Source organism: Athene noctua, chromosome 1, assembly GCF_965140245.1.
Source record: "Athene noctua chromosome 1, bAthNoc1.hap1.1, whole genome shotgun sequence".
Lineage (NCBI taxonomy): Eukaryota > Metazoa > Chordata > Aves > Strigiformes > Strigidae > Athene > Athene noctua.
In genome coordinates this window covers 264,357,652-264,373,614 of record NC_134037.1, presented here as the reverse complement: position 1 = coordinate 264,373,614, position 15,963 = coordinate 264,357,652, and the positions used below count along the sequence as shown (strand labels likewise).

General features: G+C 58.9%; 1 protein-coding gene across 1 annotated transcript; it reads left to right on the top strand.

The window, feature by feature from the left end:
• The first annotated feature begins 243 nt into the window (after window positions 1–243).
• Window positions 244–2,044, top strand: LOC141966663 (neuronal acetylcholine receptor subunit alpha-10-like). Its single transcript, XM_074919644.1, has 3 exons — window positions 244–340; window positions 769–1,165; window positions 1,296–2,044. Exons 2-3 carry the CDS (start codon window positions 889–891, stop codon window positions 1,778–1,780), a joined length of 762 nt encoding a protein of 253 aa, XP_074775745.1. The 5' UTR covers window positions 244–340; window positions 769–888; the 3' UTR covers window positions 1,781–2,044.
• The last annotated feature ends 13,919 nt before the right edge of the window (window positions 2,045–15,963 follow it).

Below are 15,963 nucleotides of genomic sequence, written 5' to 3'. Positions count from 1 at the left end.
GGAGATGCTGCAAGGGCTTTTCCAACCCGGATCACTCTGGGGTGCTGTGACTCAGATCGCTCCCACCCCCCCACAAGCAGCACCCTGGAAGGCAGCTCAGCTCCCCCAGAACCCTCGCAGTGTTGGGGGCTGAGGGGGGGGTGGCACCAGGGTCTGTCCCCGCACGCACCCACTGCCCTCGGCAGGACGAGAGGAACCAGGTCCTCACCACCTACCTGTGGGTGCGCCAGGCCTGGCTGGACGCCCACCTCGCCTGGGACGAGGACACCTACGGCGGCATCGACAGCATCCGCATCCCCAGCAGCTACGTCTGGCGGCCGGACGTCATCCTCTACAACAAGTGGGTTGTGCTGGACACCCCCCCCCCACACACAATGGCTCCCGGAGCTGGGGGGGCTCTGGCTGGGACTGGGGAGGGGCTGCGTGGGAGATATTTCCAACCTTGGGCCCCCGGGGCGTTCCCGGTGTGGGTGACGAGGGCGGGGGGGGGCCGGCACCCCCGAGCCCACACTTTTGGGGGCAGGGTGATGCGGGGAGGGGACACGGCGTCGGGGGCAGGTGATCGGCCCTGCAAAGCCCCGGCCCACGTGGGGCTCGGGGCCACCTCGGCCCTATGGCCGTCCCGCCCCCAGCGCCGACGACCGCTTCGGCGGCTCAATGGAGACCAACGTGGTGCTGCGCTCCGACGGGCTCATCATGTGGGACTGGCCCGCCATCACCAAGAGCTCCTGCAAGGTGGACGTCTCCTACTTCCCCTTCGACCGGCAGCGCTGCCGCCTCACCTTCGGCTCCTGGACCTACAATGGGAACCAGATCGACCTCCACAACCGCCTGGACACTGCGGACCTGACGGATTTCGTGGAGAATGTGGAGTGGGAGGTGCTGGGCATGCCGGCCACGAGGAACGTCATCACCTATGGCTGCTGCTCCGAGCCCTACCCCGACGTCACCTACACCCTGCTCCTCCGCCGCCGTGCCTCCTTCTACATCTTCAACCTGCTCCTGCCCTGCATCATGGTCTCCTTCCTGGCGCCGCTCGGCTTCTACCTGCCGGCTGACTCGGGGGAGAAGGTCTCGCTGGGGGTGACGGTGCTGCTGGCCCTCACCGTCTTCCAGCTGCTGGTGGCAGAGAGCATGCCACCCTCGGAGAGCGTCCCGCTCATCGGTGAGCCTCGACGGCAGCCAGAACCCTCCCACGGGACCCGCGGGGGGGTGGGTGGGCAGCACCCATGCCAGGGGAGGGGAGGGTGGGGCTCTCCACCCCTTCGCGGCATCACCGTCCGTTGCCCACGCAGGGAAGTATTACATCGCCACCATGACCATGATCACGGCCTCAACCGCGCTGACCATCTTCATCATGAACGTCCACCACTGTGGCCCGGGGGCCCGGCCCGTGCCCCCCTGGGCCAGGCGGCTCATCCTGCACCACATGGCCCGGCTCTGCTGCGTCTACGAGGTGGGCGAGAGCTGCAAGAGCCCCCGGCGGGCGCTGGGCGAGCGGGAGGATGGAGGGGACGCTGCAGGGCTGGGGGAGAGCCCCGGCCGGGGGGAAGTGGGTGCTGAGGCCAGAGCCTGTCCCCGAGACCGCTGCCTGTGCCACCACGATGGGCTGCTGACGAACGTTGGCTACATCGCCGGCTGCTTCCGACGCCACCGAGCTGCACAGCGCCGCACCGGCGAGTGGAAGAAGGTGGCCAAGGTGATGGACCGCTTCTTCATGTGGGTCTTCTTCCTCATGGTCTTCCTCATGAGCGTGCTGGTGCTGGGCCGAGCTGCCTGATGGCCCCCTGGACCCATCGCCCTGATGCACCCACTGCCCACAGCCCCCCGCCCGCTCCAGGGACAATGGTGGCCATGGGTGTGTCCTGAGAGCGGCTCATCCCGACACCTGGCCCCCCACAGCTGCAGGGTGGGAGCTCCAGCCGCACCAGGCAAGAGGAACCTGACAGCGGGAGCCCCACCCCAGCCAGGGCCACATCGTCCCATTCCACCCCCCGCCTGAGAAACCCAACAAAACCCAAACTAAATAAACCCTGGAGGGTGACCTGGCTCTCCTGCCTGGGGTGAGGAGGTTCTGGGGGGGTGACCCTCCTGTCCATGGGGCCGTGCCCGGCCCTTGCGGCCCCATCTGCAGCTCTGCAGCAGGGGGCGGGGGAGCAGAGCCTTTGCCCCGGGGATTGGTGCAGCTCGCGGGGGTCTCCTGTCTCCCCAGAATGAAGCCCTGTGGAGCCCCGAGCTGCAGCTGCTGCTCCCAGGGCTGCTCGTCCCTGTCCGGCCCCTCTCTGTGTCCCCCCGGCATCTGCTGCCCTGCCCAGCCAGGGAGGGGCTCCACTGCATGGTACTGGGGGGCACATGGCTGGTGGGGACATCCTCGGGGGGTCGGCCCACGGCCCGCAGCCCCCGGGGCCTGTTCTGGAGGGGGCAGGGGGCAGGAGCAGGGTGCAGGCAGGCACAGTCCCTGCCTGCTCTGGCAGGAGCGGCTCTGGGCCAAGCAAACGTCCCCGTCGTGGTGCTTACGGACACGGGGCCGCACAGAGGGGACAAATCCCGGGGGAGCTCGGAGCCAGCACCTGGGGGAGACCTGGCAGAGGAGGGGGGGTCAGCAAGGGACCCAAAGGGGAGGTTTGGCAAAGGGACGGGGGAGAAGGGGCATCGAGGGCTGGGTGGAAGAACCACGGCACCAGGGATGGAGAAAAGATCATTTTTATTTTTAAGCTGTCAGCTGGGGTCACCCCAGGGAGGTTCCCAGCCCCACACCCCCTCTGCTGTCTCCTGGGTGCCCGTTGCTTCTCTGGAACCATCGTAGTCACCTCGGGGACAAAGGGATCTCATCTTCAGGACTCACACAGCCAACTCCTGGTGGGAGGGTGTCCGTGGAACTGGAGCTGCTGGACCAGAGAGGGCCCAGATAGTGAGTTTCCACATAACACGAAGTGTCCGGGGGAATGGAGCCTCTTGACGAGGGGAGGCCCCTGTGTATCACGGGTAGCTCCCACAGGTGCTCTGCTCCCGGCGCCTTCGCCCTGGCCCTGCAGAGGAGCAGAGGTAAGTGAACCTGCCGCAGCCCGGCCCCTCCGGCGGGACGGGCAGGGCACGGGCTGAGGGGCTGGGGCAGGATCTGGGGGTCTCCCCCGGCACTCACCCTGTCTCCAGGGTCGGCGCAGTCTCCTCCCTTCCTCTCCCTGCCGGTGGAGAATCCTCCGAGGAAAGAGGAGTTTTCTCAAGGCTCCCGTGCAGTACTGTCGGCCATGTGCAGATTTCTTTGAGCTGGACCCACTCACCAAATTCCGCCTGGGCCTTGGCTCTCCTTCTGGAAATTCCCTTCCTCATCCCCTGCAGGACCCCAAGAGTTGGGTGAGATGGGAGCAGCTCTCAGGCTCATGCCACAGCCCTTGAGCCCCCCACACCACCCCACCCAATCCCACCCCCCTGGCACAGCACAGTGCGGCGTCACCTACCCAGAACCTCCCGGCCCTCGACATGGCCTCCCTCAGGCTGAGCAGCAGCCTGAGCATCAGCATCGGAAGGAGCTGGTCCAGGGTGGGCTCCTTGTCACCCGCCATGGCTGTGGCCCCAGTGCGGCTGCTGCCTTTTATATTGGGGCAGGTGGGCAGAGCCCCCTTTGTGACATCGCCGGGTTGCCAAAGCTCACTTTGTGACATCACAGGGTGGGCCAAGACGCCTTTCTTACACCGGGCAGCCCCCCACTGCCACGCCCTTCCCCCGGCGAGGGGCTCAGGAGGAGCTGGGGTGTCCCCCTGGGAACCAGGGACCCCTGTGTCGGCCCGGCCCGGCCCGCTTGGAGGCTCAGAGACAAACCCCACAGGGCCCCGGGGCCAACGTAGCCGAGAGACCCCGTAGCTGAGGCCAGGCCCGGCGCGGTGGGACGAGGCGCTTTCTGCCCGCCTGCGTGTAAGGCCCGAGAGCCGCGTCGGGACCTTCACGGGACCATCTTTGTGTCCAGCTTTGAGCTCGCTGGGCTGCGCACGGGGCTGGCGCTGATGCCCGCGAGCTGGGGGCGGCAGCGGGGCGCCTTGTGTCCGTCAGCGTCTCTGTTGCACTGGGGCTGCTCCTGGCCACTGTCACGTTCTTCCTTCGCCCCTTGTCCCCGTCCGCAGCCTTGTCTGTGTCCGGGAGCACCAACGGCAGCTCCGCTCTGCAGCCCTGGGGCCACATTGTGACCCCTGCCAGCCCCAGCTGGGCCTGCACCTGCATTCTGGGGGCATCTGGGGGGCTCCTTGGGGAGGGTTGTATAACATTTGGTAACCCAGATGGGACACTGCTGCTGAATCTCGATGGATCTGTGGGATCACAGGACCTGCAGCCAACACCAAGGGATCCTCGGGGAGATCCTCTGATCCCTGGGCCGAAGAGCTGGGAGCAAATTCCCATGTCAGGTGAAAGGCATTCTGTCAGGATTTCCGGTTGCCTGCCTGCCAGAGGCGGCAAAAGCCTCGCCAGGTTGGGCCCGAAGGGCACCGAGGGCTTGGAGTCCCTCCTGGACAAGTTCTCCCAGAGGAGAGCTCAGAGGATGCCTGGTCTGAAACGCTGTGGGTGCGAGTGTCGGCTGGTCTGAGCTGCTGTGGGTTTGAATCCCACGAGGTCTGAAACTGGGCCGGGGCTTTCAGTCCCCTCTGGGAGAATTGTGGCTGCGGGTCGCACCCGCTGCTCCTGGTAATTTTGAAGGATGTGCTGTGTGCGCTGGATTCCGGTTTCTGGATTACGTGCTCTGTTTACTGGATCACGGTTGCTGACTTTGTGCATTGGACTACGGCTTGTGGCTTTGTCTGTTAATGAGACTTAAGTCAGGTTGTTTGATCCCCATCTAAAACTGTTTTGGTCAAGTCTCCCATGGGGGTATTTGAAGGGACTGGGAACAAACCCTGGGAGGTGCGCTCAGCAAAAGCCCCTGGCGAGTCGATCGCAGAGGATCTGCCAAGCAGGCTGGCCCGGCCCCACCAAGCCCCCGACGTGCCCTAGAGGGGGATAAAGGCCCCGTAGTGGGCATGAAAAGTGTGCTGGGGCAGAGAGTCTGGGCTGTTCCTGCGTCGGGAAAGGTCAAGCCACGGCTGGGATTGCTTTTGTCGCGGGGCCGGGTGCCCTGGGGGGGTCGTGCAGGAGGACGGAGAAGGCAGCTGTGTGCCCCAGGGGATTAGATCTGAGGTGAAAGAGCCAAGGACCTGACCTGTCCCATCCCCCTGTTCCTGCAGTGGGTGCCCCGCAGCCCCCGGGCTCTGGAGGGGGCAGGAGGCAGGAGCAGGGTGCAGGCAGGCACAGTCCCTGCCTGCTCTGGCAGGAGCGGCTCTGGGCCAAGCAAACGTCCCCGTCGTGGTGCTTACGGACACGGGGCCGCACAGAGGGGACAAATCCCGGGGGAGCTCGGAGCCAGCACCTGGGGGAGACCTGGCAGAGGAGGGGGGGTCAGCAAGGGACCCAAAGGGGAGGTTTGGCAAAGGGACGGGGGAGAAGGGGCATCGAGGGCTGGGTGGAAGAACCACGGCACCAGGGATGGAGAGATGATAATTTAATTTTTGAAGCCAGCAAGTGGGGTCGCCCCAGGGAGGTTCCCAGCCCTACACCCCCCGTCTGCTGTCTCCTGGGTCCCCGTTGCTCCCCTGGGACCAGCCTTGCCACCGCCGGGGATACCGAAAAAGCCGGTGGAGGAAGAACTCTCTGGGACCCAGAATCAGAGGATCAGAAGGCAGGATTCTTTACTGCAGCGCTGGGTGCACGGGGGATCTCTCTGCCTAGCGTGCACACCCAGGCCCCTTCGCTTACATCTGAAATGCAGGTACCTTCTCCATATTCATAGGGCTGCACAGTACAAACATACATACAGATAACCCGAGTGGGCTTTAGTTCAAAGGGCCTGTGCCAGCAGAACTGGAATGTTTCTGTCATCTTTGCGCATTGCCTCCTGCTGGTCGTCTTTGGGGGTCGTCAGGAGGAAGGCCAGTAGTCTTCCTCATCACCTCCTCCCCAGTTTCGACATTGCCAAGCCTGAGAAACAGTTTGTTTTGGCTGTCCAGCTTGTTACCCCCTTTTCTAAAAAATGTTGTGCATCCTTTGGCCTCGGCTCAGTCAGTTGGGTCAAAAAATGCCCATTATCTTCTGTTGACATGGTTTCACCTCCTCTGGCCTTGAGCCTCTGTCTCTGTTTTTGTGGGCCTGGGTCTGTGTTCCCAAAGCTCAACATTCCTTTGACTGAACAGATAATTCTTAAACCTAGTATCATCACTTTATTAATCCTGTGCTTAATTTCTCAATGTTTCTCTATCACGGGGTCTTGGGGGATCATCAGAAGCAGCAGCAGGACTGCAAGCCCTCTTGCCACCAGGCCTTGAGATACCTCCAGAGCCGGGCGCAGCCCTCCTGCAGGCACCGTCCCAGCCTGCACGGCCCCGGGGATGCCCGGCCACCCGTCCTGCCTGCGGGCACCCGCTGCTGGGGACTGGGCTGTGCCGGGCTGCTGCTGCCCAGAGCCCCGGGGCTGGTGCTGCCCAGGTGCATGGGGCTGCTGCTTCTTGTTTCTGTGGGGCCCCTCATGTCCATCTCCTTGGGGCTGCTACTTTCCAGCCCCACGGGGCTGCTGCTGCCCTTGTTTGCGCAGCTGCTCGTGTCCTGTGCCACGTTCTTGCTTGTCTTGTCCCCATCCATATCCTTGTCTCTCTCCAGGACCCCCCCCGGCACCTCCACTCTCTCCCCATAGAGCCAGATTTTGTGTCCCGGCTGCCGCAGCTTTGCCTCCACCTCCGTGACGGTGGGGGGCTTGTAGGGTACCCTGGGGAGGGTCCCATTGCTGCCTGCTGTCGTCACAAGGCGCTGATCGTCCTTGGAGGACTGGGCAGGTCCCGAGGGGTTTTGCACCACCTGCTCCCTCATGGCAGCAGGCCCACGCTCTGGGATGTAGAAGAAGCTGTCGCTGGAGGAAATGGAGGCCCTCGTCGAGGCAGGGCCCACAGAGTGTGTCCGATGTAGCGGGTACAGGCGCTCCATGGGTGGGACACAGAAGAAGCTGTCCAAGGAATCGGAGCTGCTTATCGAGGGGGTGTCCAAGGCATACATCATCCCAGGTAGCTGCCACAGGTCCTCCATGCTCGGCGCCTTCGCCCTGGCCCTGCAGAGGAGCAGAGGTAAGTGAACCTGCCGCAGCCCGGCCCCTCCGGCGGGACGGGCAGGGCACGGGCTGAGGGGCTGGGGCAGGATCTGGGGGTCTCCCCCGGCACTTGCCCTGTCTCCAGGGTTGGCGCAGGCTCCTTCATCCCTCTCCCTGTCGGTGGAGAAGCCGCCGAGTAAGGAGAAGGCCTTTTCTCAGGGCTGCCGTGGGGTGTCCGCCGTTTGCAGGGTGCTTGGGGCCGGACCCGCTCACCACTTGGCTTCTGCGTCTGGGCCTTGGCTCTCCTTCGGGAACGTTTCACTGCTGTCCTCATCCCCTGCAAAACCCCAAGAGCTGGGTGAGATGGGAGCAGCTCTCAGGCCCACACCACGGTCCCCCACAACACCCCTCGACATCCCACCCCCCGGCATGGTGCAGTGTCACCTACCCAGAACCTCTTAACCCTCGACATGGCGTTGGTCAGGAAGACCAGCACGTTGAGCATCAGTAGCGGGAGCCTCTGGCCCAGGCTGGGCCTGTTGCCACCCGCCATGATTGTGGCCCCAGCGCGGCTGCGGCCTTTTATACTGGGGCACGTGGGCGGAGCCCCCTTTGTGACATCACAGCACGGGTCCCCTGCCACGCCCTTCCCCCTGCGAGGGTCTCTGGTGGGTTTGGGGTGCATCAGGGTGCAAGGCAGGGGTGCAGACGGGGCATCAAGGGCTGGGTGGAAGAACCACGGCACCAGGGACGGAGAGATGATAATTTAATTTTTGAAGCCAGCAAGTGGGGTCGCCCCAGGGAGGTTCCCAGCCCTACACCCCCTTCTGCTGTCTCTGGGGTGCCCGTTGCTCCCCTGGGACCACAGTTTTCAACTCGGGGTTTGGGGAAGCAGCAGCAGCAGGACCGCAAGCCCTGTTGCCACCAGGCCTTGAGATACCGCCAGAGCCGGGCGCAGCCCTCCTGCAGGCACCGTCCCAGCCTGCACGGCCCCGGGGACGCCCGGCCACCCGTCCTGCCTGCGGGCACCCGCTGCTGGGGACTGGGCTGTGCCGGGCTGCTGCCGCCCAGGTGCCTTGGGTCCCCGCTTGTGTCCTTCTCCATGGGGCTGCTCTTCTCCAGCCCCACTGGGTCTGCTGCCAACTGACTTTTTGTAGCTGCTTGTGTCTTGTGTCATGTTCTTGCTCTCTCCTCGTCCTCATCTGCAGCCTCATCTCTCTCCAGTAGCCCCCATGGCAGCTCCACTCTCTGCCCACTGAGCCCACTTTGGCTCCTGGCTGCCGCAGCTTCGCCTCCACCTCCGTGCAGGTGGGGGTCTGGTAGAGCACCTTGGGGAGGGTCCCACCGCACCCCGACGTTGCGACCAGTCCCTGATCATCCTCGAGGGACTGGGCGGGTCCCAAGCGCTTTTACTTGCCATGGCTGCAGGCTCACGCTCTGCGATGTAGAGGAAGCTGTCGTGGGAGGAAACGCGTCTGCAGGTCAAGGTGGGGTCCCATGAAATATAATATCCCGGGTAGCTGCCACAGGCCCTCCGTGCTCGGCGCCTTCGCCCTGGCCCTGCAGAGGAGCAGGGGTAAGTGAACCTGCCGCAGCCCGGCCCCTCCGGCGGGACGGGCAGGGCACGGGCTGAGGGGCTGGGGCAGGATCTGGGGGTCTCCCCCGGCACTCGCCCTGTCTCCAGGGTCGGCACAGGCTCCTTCATCCCTCTGTGCTTCAGTAGATTCGTTGCCCGGGAAGGAGGCGGGGTGAGCTCAGGGCTGCTGGGGGGTGTCAGCCGTTTACAGGGTGCTCGGGGCTGGGACCGCTCAGCGCTCGGCTTCTCCGTCTGGGCCTTTGTTTTCTCTTTCTGTTGTTTTGCCTTTCTCCTCATCCCCTGCAGGACCCCAAGAGCTGGGTGAGACAGGAGTATCTCCCAGCCCCGCACCACAACCCCCACAGCCCCCCACAACACCCCATGCCACCCCGCCCCCCAGCTCGGCGCGGTGCGGCGTCACCTACCCAGAACCTCCTGGCCCCCGACATGGCCTCGCTCAGGATGAGCAGCAGCCTGAGCAGCAGCATCGGAAGTGTCTGCTCCCGGGTGGGCTTGTTGTCACCCGCCACGGCTGTGGCCCCAGCGCGGCTGCGGCCTTTTATATTGGGGCAGGCAGGTGGAGCCCCCTTTGCGACACCCGGCAGCGCCCCCCTGCCACGCCCTTCCCCCTGCGAGGCCTCAGGAGCCACGTAGGGACCTTCACGGGACCATCTTTGTGCCCCTTCCCGGTGGGGGGGTAGCGACTAGCAGGGCATTGCCCGCCGATCCCTCTGCGCCTCCAGACTTGCCCTTTCCTGACGAGCCCTGGCTGAAGGAACGGTGTGAGAGACGAGAAACCAGGCCTGTGAGAAACTACGACAAACAACCTGGGAAAGCAAAAGTTGAGGCTGATTGAAGAAATGCCTCAAACACTCGCAAGACAAAACTCTGAGTCACAGGGTGCATGCTGTGGAGGCCAAAGCTGATAACGCTGCCCGATGTAGCTGGGGGAGAGAGCCCTGTGGAGACAGGACAGCTCTGCCCTGGGGCACCTGGGCAAATTTCAAGGGCCATGTGTCCGGTGAATGAACTTTGCTTCATTATCCACAAAATGCATATTAAAGTTGACACCCCTCAATATGCTAACGAGGGCTGTCATGATCATGCTAATGACATCATCCCATGAAACACCTTACCCCTCCCCGTACGTGGGATACGTAGCTATGTGGGTCGACCTAGGGGACGGACCCAAGGAAAATGGGTATAAATCAAAGGGGGGAAGAAAGGGCTCTCTCTCTCTCTCTGCCCCCCCCCCCCCCCCCGACCGTCTGGAGAAAGCAGTGAAGGGAAGAAGACGAATGCCAGCGAAGAAGACGGCCGCCTCCTGGAACCCTCGCCGGCGGGATCAGCGCAGGAACCCAGACCGGTGATCTGTATTCCCCCATTCCCTCTATCTCCCTCTTTTCGTTTTTCTATTAAGAAATGCAAAGCATATTATATTGCTCGCCACAACTTGCTCTGTACTTAGCCAATTATCATGTGTTCAATTAGTGCATTGTCGGTAGTTAATAAATGCTTGAACTTGGAGACTTGTTGTCCGCTCCAATTGGGGATTTGCGAATCTGAGTCACTTGTCCCCCTCGTCGGAGCGGGACGTGACAAACGGCCGCACCCGCTCTGGCTGAGGGGCCTCCGACTCTTGTGCTGTTGGAGAATGGCTTCAAGAACAAGGAGATGGCAGCATGGAAAAACTGTTTAGAGATTAAATACAGGGTGATTTGTTACGTCTACGCAAAATAGATATTGCTTGAGTTGCTCAGCTACTATCTCCTGCCTGGAACTGAAGCTGCCCCCCTACCTGCGAGAATGTCAGCAAAAGATTACTCCAAGAACCCACCCAGACTGGCTCAGCGGTTTGGCCCGGACCCAGGGCGCGACGGAGGCTGCGCAGGACTTCAGGGTGAAAAGGTCAGCAGTGAGGAAGGGGAGAAACTTCCTCTCCACGACCACCGACCAGCCCTTCACGCCCCCTGCCCAGGACATTGAGAGCTCATTGCGCAGGCGTAAAAGGGAGGAGACCTAATTACAATAAGAAGCGAAGACAGGCGGAGATAGAACATAAATATGTATAGGCGTTCTATGTATATGCAATTCTCAGTGGATATAAGGATGTAAGCCAACAGAATAAAGCTGAAGCTTGCTCTGTCATTCACATTGAATCGACTGCTTGCTTCCTCCGCTCGTCGAAAGTTCGTGGACTACATTGTGCCACAGCGACGGCGGCTCTTTCTCTGCCGGAAACTCAGGTTTGGGTGTTGGGTACTGAGAGCTTGCGTTTGTGAGCCCAAAGTCTCCAGAAAAGGGGGGAGCTGCTGCCTGCTCGCTGCTGGCTGCCAGCAGTTGGGGCTCAGTGCTGTGAGGGGCCTGGGGCAGGATTGTGCCCAAGGACCTCATGTTTGCAGCTTGGGTGGGTCCATCCCGGGGAGGGCAGAGAACCAGCAGACACCTGGGGAAGCCCCTCAGGGACTCTCCCCCAGGCAGTGTATTCACACAGGCAGTAGATCCTCTTGAAATAGGTGTGTATTTTCGGATATGACAGGAAAGTTCCTTTCTTTTCTTGTCCATAACAAGTGTGCCCTTGGCTTTGGGCATGGCTGTTGGGTGGAATGATCCCCCGAGCACCCAGCGCTGCAGCACAGCCTGCCTGCCTTCCAAAACTTCCAACTGAGCCTCAGAGGGTTCTTCTGAGGTCCAATTTATGGTAAGATTTGGTGACCCAGATGGGACACTGCTGCTGAATCTCGATGGACCCGTGCATCATAGGACCTGCAGCCAACACCGAGGGATCCTCGGGGAGATCCTCTGATCCCTGGGCCGAAGAGCTGGGAGCAAATTCCCATGTCAGGTGAAAGGCATTCTGTCAGGATTTCCAGTTGCCTGCCTGCCAGACGTGGCCAAATCTCGGATGGGTCCTGTCACTGGGGCTGGGGACTTGATACTGGGCTGCGGCTTGATCCTGGGGCTGGGGAGCACCCACCAGAGCCAGGGGGTGGCAGCTGCATTGAGGGGCTGGATTTGGGGGTGGGGGTGTCGATTTTGGGGTGTGCTGGGTGCTGGACTGGGGGGGAGGATCCTGGACTGGGAGGTGGGTGCTGTGCTGGGGGGTGCGTGCTGGCCGTAGAGAGCCCTCTCCTGTTCCCAGCCTGTCCCAGGCTCTGTGCTGGGGGATCCCTGCAGCCCCCTCCAGCACAGCAGGGCTCAACCGCTCTCCTTGACACCCCCCCCCCCCAAAGCCAGAGTGAGGGGTTGAGCCCCAACAAACTCCCTGCAGTGATGGGGGGGCAGGTGGGCTCCCCTTGCCCCCCTCCAGTGCCCTCCGTGAGACGCCACCCATGACCCTGCTCAGCCAGAATGGCCATGAAACCCCCAAAGGGCTGCCCAGTGGGAGCACTGGGGGCACTGGGAGTACTGGGGGTTGTACTGGGTCTGGCTGAGCTGGAATCGGTTTTCCCCTCCAGCAGCCCCACGGTGCTGTGGTTTGTGCTGGGAGCTGCAGGGTGTTGGCAGCACCCTGGGGTGGTGGCTGCTGCTGAGCAGGGCTCACACAGCACCAAGGCTCTTTCCGACATTTCCCCCCGCGGTGGGATGGGGTGGGCGAGATCTCGGGAGGGGACACAGCCAGGACAGCTGACCCGAACCGACCCAAGGGACATTCCAGACCCTGTGACCTCTGCTCAGTGTGAAGCTGGGAGAAAGGAGGAAGGGGGGGTCACCCTTGGTCCTCCGAGGCACCCACTACGGTATTGGAGCCCTGATCCTGAGAAGGCCCCACAGCGCCTCTCCGTGGCAAGGAGAGAGTAAATCTGGGGTTTTATTTTGCTCCCACACGCAGACCTTTGCTTCGCTGTGCTTATATTAAACCTGCTTTTGTTTTACCCACAAAGGTTGGTCTATCTTATTTTCTTTTCCCTCTTTGCTCTGCTGAGAAAAAAGAGGAAAGGGGGGGGGGAAGTGATAGAGCGACTTGGTGGGTACCTGGCATTTAGCCAAGGTCAAGCCATCGCAGCCTTTCTTGGCGCCCAGCGTGGGGCACACAGCGGCAGGTTTAAGTGTGCTGTAGCTATAGCAGTTATTAAGCGACAAGCTCCTGTGCTGGTCACAGGTTTGTTGATTTCTCTGCTTATGTTTCTTTAGCTAAGCTCGGGAACACGCTGCAAGGCATTCCAGCGGGAACATGGGTGGTTTTATTCTGCAGGCTCCCGAGGTGCTTATTCACCCTTACGTTAGGTCGCTGATACTCCTCATGAATGCCGTTCGCCTGTTGTGGGTTGTGTGGAGCTCGGTATGATTTTGGTGTAAGAGAAGGCAAATTTTGGATAAGCCAATACTAAAATGTGCCCTGAGGCGCCTGTCCCTGGGTGGTGGGGGGAGTGGAAGGATCTGGGCAGATTCCTAGGCCGGTTATCCCCTCCTGTAGCTGGGATCTCACCCCTGAACAGGCAAGCAAGCCCACAAAATCGACACAAGACCTGGGAGAAGGGTGTCTTGCCTATCCCAGTGAGAACCAGCAACTTCTAGCGCTGTACTGGGGCCTGGCCTGTGCTTACCGAGCTGCAGTTCAGCCCTCTCAAAGCACTGGTGTGGAGGTGGGAACTCAAACAGTAACACCAGCAGCAGAGATTGCCCCAGTAGTAAAAAGAAACAGGGACAAGGAGAACAACAGGCCCATACCCTCGACTGCTAAGGGAGGAGAAAGAGGAGGAATATATGATTATCAATAGTGGAGGAAAGAGACAATATCCATTGGCCATCATTATGCAATGGGACTCAGAACAAACGACCTCTACGAATTTTAGAGTGGGTTTTCACTGCGCATACCCCTAAGAAAACCATAACTACAAGAGCAGAATTACTATCACAATTAATCGTGAAAGGCAGACATCAAATTATTGAAATTACAGGTACTGATCCTCAAACTATTATTGTTCCATTAATACAGGATTATTTAGACTGGTTGCGCAGACATTCTGAGGCATCACAAGTTGCTCTTGAAGATTATACTGGTCAGCTGTCTAATGTTTACCCAGCACGTCGATTACTACTATTGTTAATGAACCAAGTAATCGAAAATTTTCCCGTGCAATCAGAAGTGCCAGTTCAAGGGTTACCAGTTTCTACAGATGCAGGGAAAAAATCGAAGCAAGCTGCGTGCACCTGGTTAGAAGGAAATGAATGGAACTATCACCTCATTCAAGGCCAAAGATTCCTTACAGACTTTAGAACTCCAAGCAGTTTTGTGGGCATTTCTGTCCTGGCCACATTTAGGATTAAATGTAGTGTCTGATTCACGCTATGTAGTAGGAGTAGTAAAAAGGATTGAACGGGGACAAATAAAAGAAGTAAAAAATGAACGCTTAGGAAAACTGTGGCAACAATTATTTCACACTCTGGATCAGAGAAGTGTTGTCTACTTTTCAGAAGTCATCAATCCAAGGAGGGACTCGGATATGGGAATGAATTAGCGGATCAATTAGTTGCTCCGGCCTTCTCCAAATTTGTTTGCACAAGCTAGAGAATCTCACAATTTTTCGCATCAGTCAGCAAAATTGTTGCATGAACAATTTAAAATTCCTTTGGCAGATGCAAAAGGCATTGTTGCCTCTTGCCCATAGGGCAATATGTTGCCAATAGGGTTTGGCCTGGGAACAGGAGTCAACCCACGGGGCCTATCTCCTCTATAATCGTGGCAAATGGATGTTACTCACATAGCAGAATTTGGTAGGCTAAAATATGTGCACGTTGTTATTGACACCTTCTCCATGGCCGTCTGGGCTACAGCCCAAACTGGAGAGACAGCTAAACATGTTGGAAAACATTTATATAGTTCTTTTGCAGTATTTGGGGTGCCAAAAAGGATCAAAACAGATAGTGGTCCAGCATATATTTCTGGGCGCTTCCAGCATTTCTGTATCTTGTGGGGAATCGAACGCTGCACAGGAATTCCACACTCTCCCACTGGACAAGCCATCGTTGAACGAGCTCATCAAACTCTGAACCAAATGCTTCAAAAACAAAAAGAGGGAACCACGGGTATGATGCCAGCTGAACGATTAAGCAAGGTTTTATATGTTTTTAATTTCTTGACGCTTACAGGAGAACGTCAAGAACCACCAATGATGATTCACAGTTTAGCAATAAAAGGTGATGCTGAACGATCTCGGGGTATACAGCAACCGTTGGGTGTGTTCAAAAATTTAAATACTGGGCAACGGGAAGGGCCTGTTAAAGTGCAATTAACCGGCAGAGGAGATATGTGTTTGCTTACAGATCATGGCTTGCAGTGGGTTCCATCTCGCTGGGTGCGGCCCTGGAGAGAAGGCCAAGCTCGCAATCCTAAACCTTGTGATGGTTCTGACAGTGCTTAATGCTCGTCCAGTAGGAGCAGTTTCTCCTCGACCAAATATATGGGTAATGATAGCTAATGAGACAGGCCAAGAATCCTTTTGCCTTTCAATGGCTACTCCTTCAGACCCATTCTGAACATGTCTATTAGGAGTTCCATACTTTAACCCACAAGAGTTTATTGGGCTGGTGTCAAACAACAGTTGGGCAAAGATGACCTTTTCACAGGCCAATGCCCCTGTCCAAGCTACTCATCGTGGCATCAAGACCACAGCTTTTTGGCAAGGTCAGCTCATTATGAGTCTTAACAAAACCATGACTGAACCACGAGAGTTAGATTTGTTAGGCTCTATGCCACCCAGCTTTGGGGCAGTAGGGAGTGGGAAAAAAGCTGCCTTATTAGTTAATTCTAACGTACCCCTGACAAACAGTGACACCAAGCAACGCTTCATATACTGGGAACCAACCTGGCAATTGCTGTCCCCCAAAATGTCGTATTCCTATGTTTGGGGTAATAACACAGTGGGATTATGTTTACCTGCCCACACTTTCTTGATCTGTGGGGGAAGGAGTTGTTACAAGGGGGAATTGTTGTAATTCTTGTAGTTATCATGCTTGCTGTTATTTTGCTGTGGTTAGTTTTTTGTGTCACACATTCAGTACAGAAGGGCCTGCAAGAAATTTGGATTGCTCAAAACCAAGAAGAGGGATATGTTGGGATCTGGAGGACTTTCGGCAAGAGAATGGCCATGTGAGCAATCCTGCGTGAGAACAAGACTGATAGGAGCCTCAGCCGAGCAAGAATGCGATAAGGATGTGACCCTGAGTGAGGGGGGAGAAACTCGACGAGACAAACAACCCCCGGCAGGGGTTGGGACGGAAGAGGCAGTTCCACAAGGCGGGAAGCCTGGCAAGGCTGATGGGGCACTTTTTATCCCGTCATGAGAAG